Source organism: Salmo trutta, chromosome 18 (genome assembly GCF_901001165.1).
Source record: "Salmo trutta chromosome 18, fSalTru1.1, whole genome shotgun sequence".
Taxonomy (NCBI): domain Eukaryota; kingdom Metazoa; phylum Chordata; class Actinopteri; order Salmoniformes; family Salmonidae; genus Salmo; species Salmo trutta.
In genome coordinates this window covers 19518775-19530318 of record NC_042974.1, presented here as the reverse complement: position 1 = coordinate 19530318, position 11544 = coordinate 19518775, and the positions used below count along the sequence as shown (strand labels likewise).

Here is an 11544-nt window from a genome sequence, read left to right as displayed (position 1 = left end):
GGGGTAGAATTTTGTGAATGACAGCCGGTCCTGTCCAATTCCCATGCGCGCTGTGTCACTATCTTGCCAAATATGGTAAACAAAACTTCCACAATTACATTAGGGAGAGTCTATTCACGGGTGTATTTAATATAGCCCACATTCAGAAGCGTCGTGTCTTCGCATTTCTTTAGTGAGGTGACTAAAGGTGTCAACACCACGCAGCACAACCTAGATTGTCTATATGCAGTCTTTAAATCATTTATTACACGTTTATAAATTACTTGTTAAATGCTGTCATATACCAATTATATCTGTGTTTTGTATTGTGAATACTTTATAATACATTTATTATATATATACTGTCTATATATACCTCCAAAATCACGTCGTTGTAACGCCTAGTTCTCAACGAGGCTATACGTACAGTAATAGAGTCGTAGACAGTAATAGAGTCGTAGACTCTATTACTGTACGCATAGCCTCGTCGAGAACCAGGCGTTACAACGACGTGATTTTGAAAGTATGGCAACGCGAGACTACTGCATGTGTGACTTGTTCTCGTTCTGCTCGTGCAGATTTGAGAATCTGCAATCATTTTCTCTGTTTGTCCATACACCCTATGTACTGAGCCTCTAGTTTGCACACGGTTTCATCCCAATTAGCTCTCATAAGAAAAACAAGGTTTCATTTAATGGCCCCAATGAGACCCATATTAACAACAGCCCCCAATGCCTAAATTGCATTGAAGTGGATGCAAGGTGAAAGGAAAATAACATTGCAGCCACAGGGAGTAGACAACGGTTCCCCAGCTGGCGTTTTCTGAGCAAAAAATAATAATAGATATATTTGGTTATTTTATTGTTGGACGTAAAAGACTGTAAAAACACCAGCAAATCATCTCCAGGTGATTTTAATTTAGGAAAACTGTTCCAAGGTATTCCCAGGCATAATAGAGACATACTGTATGTGACCATATACAAATGTCAGCAAGGTCTGAAATCATTCTGTTTTAGTCAAATAGTATTTCTGTTTAGGCTTCTTCCGGTCAATTTGCAGTTGACAAATTATTTGTAATTACATTCCGGCCACCTGACCATCTACTCAAGAAAAATCGTCCTGAAGGCTGAATCTAGTTGATGATCCCTGGAGGAGACTGTGTGTAAAACGAACCCTCAATACCGTCAATAAACCTACAAGGATTGTGGGAAACTGGATACTGTAAACATCCTGTTATCTGTGCAGCCTCTCTTACGCGCAGCCTCTGTGTGTGTGTGTGTGTGTGTGTGTGTGTGTGTGTGTGTGTGTTTGCGTGGGTTGCGTTAGGTTTTGGAAATGGAGACACCTGCTGGTGAAATTGTCCCTTTGAAAAGGGCATTAGATCAATATAACATAGCTATCCTCAGCGCACAACCAAACCGTCAAATTCTAGTTTTGGACTCTATGAATATGGTCAGTGTTGTCGCTTTTAGTACTATAATCCCCTTTTTGATTGGTCTGATGACCTTTATGATCACCCTTTAAGGACATCATATTTAGACCATATACCGTGGCCTGATTTCAGTGTCCTCATGTAAAGTGGGTTAGACGTCATGCAAAACAGGTGAATAATGATAGATTACAAGACATCCCCTATTACAACAGACCCCCGTCTGTAGACGAACTGTATGCCATAGGCCTCTCTTGACAAACACTGCTGTTGCCTCTCACAACCATAAGAACAGCTGGTCAAACACTTACCTTGTTTCACCAGGGCCCTTCGTGATTGACCAGAAACAAACCTGGAAACATCCCACTGGGCACACACTGGTTGAATCAGCGTTAATTGCACGTCATTTCAATGAAATGACATTGAACCAACGTGGAGTAGACGTTGAATTGACGTCTGTGCCCAGTGGGATTTTGAAACCATGTGGTGCCTCCTTCTTTCCGTGACAGAGAGCAGCCTGCAACAGCTGGACTGGCTTATCTAAGTTTTTACATGCACTCATTCATGCTCCACTCTCACAACATGACCCACTTCTTCTTTGTCCCAGCATTCACAGCTCTGCTTTACCCCAGATCTGTTCAGGCAACGAGGCCTACTGTTTGTGAACCCGCTCTTCTACAAGCGCATGGACCAAAGGCTCTTTAGTATGCCCACTATTAACAGTGTAATGATTGAGAGACTGCAGTATTTTCCCATTACTGCCACCAATGTAACAACTGAGAGGGAACAGCCAGCTCTGCGCTCCAACCACCAACCCTGTTACAGGTCAAGCACAGTAGAGATTCTATTAAATTACAATTACTGTCATAAACCCTCAAAGTTCCAGAATGAATGAAAATGGCAGCCATATTGGTCAGGGAGAAATCCTAACCAGTCTAATTAGAATGAATGGCAGTAGAGGCATAATCCTGATTTTACTTAAAGCAGGAAAATAAAAGTAGCGTAAGTTATGTAATATATCAGAAATTGAGTAATAACATGTTTGTCAACCTAGAATATTGTCATATAATTATAAATATACTTTATACAGATTTTATACCAATTTTCTGTATAAATAGCCTCTAAAATATATGGAAACGGACCATAAATGTCCAAATAAAAAATAAAAGTGGGGGAAAGCTGTGAGTGCTATTATATGAAACAATGTCAGTACTTGTTACATTTCCAACTTGTTTAAGTCCTATCATCAACTGATTTCAGCCAGTGACCGGCTGTGGATTCACTGTATTGTTTGAATGAAATGTAGGCATGTCGGCAGTTCATTCGAAAAATGTATTGGGCGATGCACTACATTTGTGTTTTTTTTTAAACCTAAATGTACTTGAGTGTTTACAAGTATTTGTAACTTGAGTCTGATAATTATCTGATAATACTTGTGGATATAAAAATACTTGGTTGATATATGTTTTTCACTTTGAAAATGTATGCGCTCACTACTGTAAGTTTCTCTGGATAAGAGTGTCTACTAAAATGGAAAAGGAATGAATAGACCATTTCAGTTTTCACATAGAAATAAGTTGCATTTACATACTTTTTCGTACTGATCCCCCATGGGAATCAAACCCACATCCCCAGCATTGCAAGCACCATGGTCTACCAACTGCACCACATCATCACATCATCACAAACCACTTGATGTCTCAATGTACTCAATTACTGTATTGTGCATTGTTTTTCTTCATGGTGATGGAAAGTCTACAGGTACAAACCTAGATAACCAGCCTATGTACAATACAGTAATGTACATTTACATTAAGTGGATGGTAAATTAATACAGAACAAAAAATGGTTGTTTTACATGTTATTTGAGCAAAAAAAATATTTAATTTGATGTGGATGTTTTGTGTCTTCGCTCATAACTTTACGCCTTTTGATGTAAATATTTGAGGACAGACAGGGTTTTGTTCTTTCTGGAATGCATTTAGAAGAGAAGAGGACAGGGCATCAACTCTTACAATTCCAGCTATTGAATCCTGCAAGATACTGTTCTTAATTATACAACTACCTTTCATGCCAAAGCAGAGATGCCCGCTATATTGGTCCACTAATACTAGTAAAGGCCCAGTGCTCTACTTTTGTGCAAAATAAATAAATAAATAATTCATATTAATATATTAATACCCTCAGCACCCCTACTTACCACGACTATGGATTCAGAGCAACTACAACAGAGGTTAAATGAGGCCTGTGAAAGGGTGAATATTGCAGGACAGGTCACTGTGCGTGAGGGAGAGTGAGGTCAGGTCAGGTTAGGATCCTTCATCTCTGTGAACCTGTAGAAAATGCCTGCTCCGTTACTGGCTCAGGTCTGGGGCCATCTGTTTGAAGATGCTGAAACCACCATAGGCAGCATCTCAATGTCTTATGTGGTTTCCTCTGCTCATGCCCTATCCTTCATTTGCATTGATCTACATGCACAAACCTGCTGGGAATTTGCTTTCACCTGTCCAGTTTTCTCATATCAGTACAAATTGATTCAGCTGTCTAGGTACAGTGTGTAGGATCTTAATATGATCACCCTGTTGCAGGATAACTTTCCTGAAATACAGGACATTTATAGTTGTTGTGCATTTTAGTTTTTTTCACTGAAATTTCAGACTTGATTTTCCCATATTAAAAATGTATCAACCACTACAAAAATGCATATGAATTATTTCTTGTTGCTGGAGGATTATTTTCCTGCTGTCGCAAACTGGCTCAAATGAAGCTGCAGTACACTATATCTCCACAGAGCGGCAGTGCATCCCTATGTGAGGAGCTGAGATAGTTTTCCATAGGCAACAGATGGAGGAAGTTTTTCTTTTTGTCATTTATAAACTGGACTGTAGTAAAGAGAAAAACTGGATGTCCATAGGGATTATACAAAATCCCTCAAAATTGCAATAATTTGTTGGAGTAGGCTAATTTGTTAGGTCATCCCCAATATTACGTTAATTCCCTAGGAGTGAAGTTGTGCAACTTGAGTCATTTTGTATTCTATTTCACAAGCATTATAGTTGGAGACAACTTGAATATAAAGTACATTATTTAAAATGAAATGATTCCGATACCGTAATATGTTATAGTAGGCCTAGTCTATGATGCTATTGTGCAGGAATTCCCTCTCAGATTTCCCTCTGCAGTTGGATGGTGCTATTTGATAACTTACAGTTAATAAGGGGTTAGCTAAATGTTGACACAAGGTATGGAATGCTGAGGGTTGAGGGTAAAGTGTAGCACACGCGCGGGACTTGTGGCGCGACATTTCAGCGCTCCGTGGGGGCATTGTCGCGCCATATTGCTCTCAACAGGTCTTGGATCAGAATTGGGCTTGAGACAACAATAGCCTTTAGGAAAGAAGAACGAGAAGTCAATTGTTGTTGATTTTGTGGTTGTCCTTGTATTCCGCAATGTAACCTTAACATAGGCCAGTCTAATGTCGGTATAATGATACATTCCTGGTTGAGCAGTTGAGAGCGCTCCTCATATCCTCATGCACATCAGCTTTGTCTGTCAAGACAAGAGAAACCTGGAGAGCAGGCAACCAATCAGAGACCTCTAAGACGTTTAAAGGGCTCGTGGGGAGTCTCTCCACCTTTATTATGAGCATCCAAGATCCTTCCAGCACCGAGTCCTTTTCGTGTATCATTCTGGTGAGCAATTGGCCGGGATTGAAATAATATGGATTATGCAAAAACGACTGAAATTGATTAAATAATCTTCTACATTTCTATATAAAGTGCTGGATCATGCTTAGGTGAGCCTTCCCCCTCTGCACTTGTTGCGCAGAAGATAGATGCTGCTTCTCCGGAGTCCTAGGAGAATAGAGCACAGGGACCGACCGATCACCGACCGCTGCAACAGGTGTACACTGTTCCTGAGCATTATCGCTGACCTGTTTTTGAGGTAAGGGTATATAGCCTACTGTGTTATAATCACTTGTTTAATTGTCATGTTTTGACATGTTGGCATTTTGAGAAAAAAAAATTAGGCTTTTTTTATATAGAATGTTTTTAATAGGCTACTGTAATGGGAGTAGTGACTCGAATTCGACTGTTGAGACAAATAGTATTTTTTATATAGTGTGTTTTTAAATAGGCTACTGTAATGGGGTAGTGGCTCAAATGCAATTTTCTTATGTGGTTTTGGTCGATTTCAATATTTGTTTTGCTGCAGGACATCTCATTGAACAGTCCTTCAAAATTTCCACATCTTCGCGATTGAACGGCCGGTGCGTCACGCTTAGAATGCCTGTCCTGATGAGTCCGGAGATCGCCTCCAAGTTTAAGGAGAAATGGCTGAACCTCCAGCCGGAGCTTCAGGACAGCGCAGCCGGCTCAGTGCACCTGGATGACAGCCTGACCAGCCTCCACTGGCTGCAAAACTTCTCCATCCTCAGCGCTAACCAGGAAAGACCCACCGGCACTGGCTCCGGTTACCCATCACATCACCTGCTTTCCTACCACCAGCGCCTGTATCCCCGGGGAACCGACTCCCCGTCCAGCCCTCCAGCGGGGGACACCGCCGCTACCGGGATGCCTCTCTGCCTCGGGAGCCCGGTTACCTCTGGCAGTAACTCCACCGACGTGCGTTTGGTGAATTACCCTCACCACGACCACCACATCAAGGCGCAGATCATCCCACCGGAGGAGATTGACTTTAAAACGAACCCCAAAGTCAAACCGCCGTATTCCTACGCCTCTCTCATCTGTATGGCCATGCAGGCCAGCAAGAAGCCCAAGGTGACTCTTTCCACCATCTATAACTGGATCACAGACAACTTCTGCTACTACAGACACGCAGATCCCAGCTGGCAGGTAAATGACCCGGTTATCCTCTGTCACTCTATTATTGATGAGCTAAATGGCGACAGGGAGAGAAGAGAGAAGAGAGAGACCAGAGAAGGGCTAGCAGAAGGGTTGCAATATGCATACTAAACCTGTTGTTTTGTTGTAAGAATATTAATACACAAAAATCTATTTAAAACACATTGTTCCTGTTATTTATTATAAGCATCCAGTAACTTATAATCATCAACAGTAACTTATACTGTATTTTATTAGATCCTAGTGATATTCATTTGAATTTACATTTATCATTTTATAAACCAAGGTGTCTCAAATAAGAGTACATCTCTGCTATTTCTACCCTCCGAAAGATCTCTGTCAGGCTTCTATCTCAGGGGGTCAGACACAAGTGCTTTACTGCTCTAGGGAGGGGCTTTACTGCTCTAGGGAGGGGGTTTTGTGTGTGTGTGTGTGTGTGTGTTAATGAGGATCCCTGTGAGATCTCCCTTGGCAGCTAAGCATGGTTGATCATGTTTGAAATGCACAGAGCTCTACACTAGAAAGCCTCATTAGGTACATTTCCTACACAAACAACAACAATAACTCCTCCTCCCCCTTAGAAGGCCCTCTCTCTCTCCTTTCTCTCTATTTGACACACACACACACACACACACACACACACACACACACACACACACACACGCATACGAACACACACACACACACGCACTATATCAAATTAGATTATTATATACACATCACATGCAACATGGATTTAACACATTTGTTTCTTCTCCCCTCCCCTTCTTCTGTGCCCCTCGCCTTCTCCCCTCTCCCTCTCCACTCCCCCTCCCCTTCTCCCCTCTCCCTCTCCACTCCCCCTCCCCTTCTCCCCTCCCCTTATCCACTCCCCCTCCTTCTCCCCTCCCATTCTCCCATTCTCCCCTCCCCATCTCCACTCCCCCCCTTCTCCCCTCCCCTAACAGAACTCTATCCGCCATAACCTCTCGCTCAACAAGTGTTTCATGAAGGTGCCGCGGCAGAAGGATGAACCAGGGAAAGGAGGCTTCTGGCAGATCGACCCTCAGTACGCTGACATGTTTGTTAACGGAGTCTTCAAGAGAAGGAGAATGTCCTCCAACCTTTACAACACTAACAGGCAGAGCAAGCTCCTACACAACCAGGAAACTGGCTACCATAGAGGCACTCAGGGGAGCCAAGATGGCTACCACTACCTAGGAGCTGGAGCCAGCAGCAAGCGTAAACAACCTTCTCCAAGGCAACACGGCAAGATGGCGCGGACCCACAAATCCCCGCTGTTAGCCATGGAGGCCCACAGCGCAGATATAGTTCTGAGGGGAGATTTTGACCTGGCGTCTGTGTTTGATGACGTCCTCAGTGGTAACTGCAGTACGTTCGAAGAACTGGACATCGACACTGCTCTGAGTTCCCTGGGCTGCTCTCTGGACCTGACCCTGCAGGGGAGGCACTCCGCTGGGCTGGGAAGGTGGTGTGGAGAGGGGGACAACCAGACCCAGCAGACCCACTACTCTTACGACTACATGGAGCTGAGTGGCTCAGTGGGATGTGACAGCAGTAACATGGGGGACCATCACGTTCAACAGCAGCAGCTGAGCCAGGATCAGTTGTTACAGAGCCACCTGCACCAGTTCGAGGAGGTGACTCTGTTCCCAGAGCAGCAGGAGGTGCACCCCTGGGAGGAGATGAAGGAGGAGGCACAGGCTATCCCTCTGACTCTGGATCAGGGCTTTGGGCTGTGTGAAGGATTCTTCTCTGAGATACAACCCTGGGAGAGGGCTGAGGCCTACCTGTGACAGACCAACCACTGTTACGCCAGCCATTAACCAAGGGATTCAGGACCTAGCCACGGCTTTCTTACAGCAAATGCTGGGACAGGAAAGTCAGAAATCACCGGTGGGCCAGGAGACCTACATACAGACTACTATTTTGCTACATTAGCATCATAAAGTCTTATATACATGCTGTTTTTTTCTTTATGTTTTGAGAGATCTATACTGTATGTTTAGGACTTTAAGATTATCTATGTTTCTGGTTTGATCACGGACTGGAGGACTAGAGAAGTCAATGAAGTGGAGATGCACTTATGGTGTTGGGTCGTAGTCGGACCTAGAGATCAGATTTCAATATGCTTTTCAAGTAGTCAATTTAATATATATCCATTAGAGTCTATGATAAGAGTCTGGCTGGGCACGAGTCTTTTGAGTCATAGACTATGGCGAAGTGGAGAGAGGGACATAAATGAACTGAAATGCCTCAATCAGAATATCCAAGCATATGAGAGACAACGGGTTTGTTTGAGGATAGAATACATTTCAATTTCTAATGTTCTGCTGTCCGTCAGAATGCTATTTGCCCTTGTTCCATAAAACATGCAATGACACAGATTGAATACTCCATTGTTTGACAACAATACCACAGCCTTGGCAGGCACAGACGCTTTTGTTCAAGTTTTCCATGATTTATTCTGCCAATCTTGCATTTGATTGAACTCTGTCGATGAGTCTGTTCAGGATTAGGCTACCCATTGATATACTGAAGAAATCTAAATTCTCTCTCTGGGGTGATCGGCTTCCTTTTAGTGATATTGATTTCTGATTGATTACTTCAAGTTACTATAATTTTGTATGTTTTAAAAGGATGATTCATTTTAAAAAAGTATCTTGTTTGGGAAAAGTGATGAACCAATGAAAGGCTTGTACTTCTTGAGTCAATCGTGAAGTTCAGCTCAAACTTGATACAATGTCTTCAATGTAATTCTGGTGTAATTCATAAATTGTTCAAAATGCAATCATACCTCAATGCAATAAATGGCAATTTAGATGTTTTACCTCATTCGTTTGCCATACTGCATATGAAAGTCAAAGATGCAATTCATTGGTCAATAAGGGTCAAGAACAGCTTGTTGATAGATGGGAAGACAATATATCTCAATCATAGTCAGGCCCAGACTAACCTGGTCTTTCAGACTAACCTGGTCTCCCAGACTAACCTGGTGTTTCAGACTAACCTGGTCTCCCAGACTAACCTGGTGTTTCAGACTAACCTGGTGTTTCAGACTAACCTGGTCTCCCAGACTAACCTGGTCTTTCAGACTAACCTGGTCTCCCAGACTAACCTGGTGTTTCAGACTAACCTGGTCTCCCAGACTAACCTGGTGTTTCAGACTAACCTGGTGTTTCAGACTAACCTGGTGTTTCAGACTAACCTGGTCTCCCAGACTAACCTGGTCTCCCAGACTAACCTGGTGTTTCAGACTAACCTGGTGTTTCAGACTAACCTGGTCTCCCAGACTAACCTGGGCTCCCAGACTAACCTGGTCTCCCAGACTAACCTGGTGTTTCAGACTAACCTTGTCTCCCAGACTAACCTGAACTTTCAGACTAACCTGGTCTCCCAGACTAACCTGGTCTTTCAGACTAACCTGGTCTCCCAGACTAACCTGGTCTTTCAGACTAACCTGGTCTCCCAGACTAACCTGGTCTCCCAGACTAACCTGGTCTCCCAGACTAACCTGGTCTTGCAGACTAGCCTGGTCTCTCAGACTAACCTGGTCTCTCAGACTAGCCTGGTCTGCAGACTAACCTGCTCTCCCAAGTCAAGGGATCACTAACGCTTGTTGTTGAGGGGCACATTGAGGAGAGGTGGGGTTCAGTCAGTGTGTGTGTGTGTGTGTGTGTGTCTGTCTTTCTGTGTGCATGTGTGTCTCTGTGTGTGTGTGGGGGCGTGTGTGTGTTCATGTCTGTTTGTTTGTAAATGTGTGTGTGTGTGTGGTTTAAATATTGGTCCCATGGTTGAATAGATAACCTTATCTCCATGGGGCAGGTCCCTGCAGCTCTATTCACCCTGTCTCTAAGACCAGCGCTACCCAGAATGCAGACGCTGTGACTGCAGGACCAGGAACAAGACCGGCCTGTCACAGTGGCCTTATGCTACACAACTTTATCACTGTGTGTGTGTGTGTGTGTGGGGGGGGGGGGGGGGGTTATGGCCAAACCCTGATTAGCGGGGTGCATACAGACCCCTATAACACATAGAGGACAGGAGAAGGGAATCTGAGGAGTGGAAGGGGAGTGGCTAAGGAAATACACCTCAATGACCTTTCTAAAATGTTGATGTTTATGCATGACATGTAAATCAGGTTCCATTTGAGGGTCTGTTCCATTTGACAATCTTTGCTCTTTTCATCCTTGTGCTTCTCAGTGTACTATGTACCAGTGATACAATGGTTTACATTGTTTGTGTTCGTGCCTGTGTGTGTGTGTGTGTGTGTGTGTGTGTGTGTGTGTGTGTGTGTGTGTGTGTGTGTGTGTGTGTGTGTGTGTGTGTGTGCCTGCTACGTGTGTCCATATGTCTGTCTGTTCAGAACACTTTACATGTAAAAGCTCTCAGCAGCCTGTGTTGAATGGGGTTTAGTGATGTTATTGTTAAGCTAAACCCAGAAGCTTTCCCCCAGCAATTAACCATTCTGTCTATGTGGCTATGATTAACAGTGGCTGTACCTTATAAGTTGTGTGCGTGTGTGTGCCCCCCCCCCACACACGCACATGTACACACACATTTTAATTAGTTTTTGATGTGCTAATTTCATTTACTCATGCACCCCCCCCCACCCCTCCTCCCCTAGCCAGCAATCAATTAGGGACATGGAGGCGTCTGTATACTAGGTTCGGTTTGCTCCTAGCAGAACTCGGCTAGGAGAAATGAACGTCTGTGCCTCGCATGCTCCCTTAAACGTTCGCTTGAAAAACTAGAAAAAAGCGGCAATAGTACTGTTTGTCCCTCTGAGACGCTGCAGCCAGTATACACTTCCTCAATATAGTCTGAATGAATCTGTTATTAATTTTGACATTTTTGCAGATTAGTCACGGAATCTTACATCTAAATAAGATGTTTGGTGCTGTCACGGTTGTCGTAGGATGAAGCGGACCAAAGTGCAGCGTGATTATCATTCCACATATTTTATTGAACTGTGAAACTATGCAATACATACAAATCAACTGAATAACAAAAACAACAAACCGTGACGCAGAGGTGAAACATACACTAACTCAAAAACAATCTCCCACAAACCCAGGTGGGAAAAACACCTACTTAAGTATGATCTCCAATTTGAGACAACGATGACCAGCTGCCTCTAATTGGAGATCATCCCAAACAAAACCCAACATAGAAATACAAAACTAGAACATAACAACATAGAAAAACTAAACTAGAAAACCCCCCTGTCACACCCTGACCTACTCTACCATAGAAAATATCAGCTTTCTA

General features: G+C 43.4%; 1 protein-coding gene across 2 annotated transcripts; it reads left to right on the top strand.

The window, feature by feature from the left end:
• The first annotated feature begins 4563 nt into the window (after positions 1-4563).
• LOC115152953 (forkhead box protein J1-B) lies at positions 4564-9103 on the top strand. 2 transcript variants are annotated; one of them, XM_029697901.1, is made up of 4 exons: positions 4564-5100; positions 5188-5353; positions 5624-6264; positions 7221-9103. In XM_029697901.1, the coding sequence occupies exons 3-4, from the start codon at positions 5695-5697 to the stop codon at positions 8067-8069; spliced, it is 1419 nt and encodes a 472-aa protein (XP_029553761.1). In that variant the 5' UTR covers positions 4564-5100; positions 5188-5353; positions 5624-5694; the 3' UTR covers positions 8070-9103. The 2 variants fall into 2 exon arrangements, with proteins under 2 accessions (XP_029553761.1, XP_029553762.1); XM_029697902.1 differs by having other exon boundaries at positions 4564-5353.
• Positions 9104-11544: the final 2441 nt, after the last annotated feature.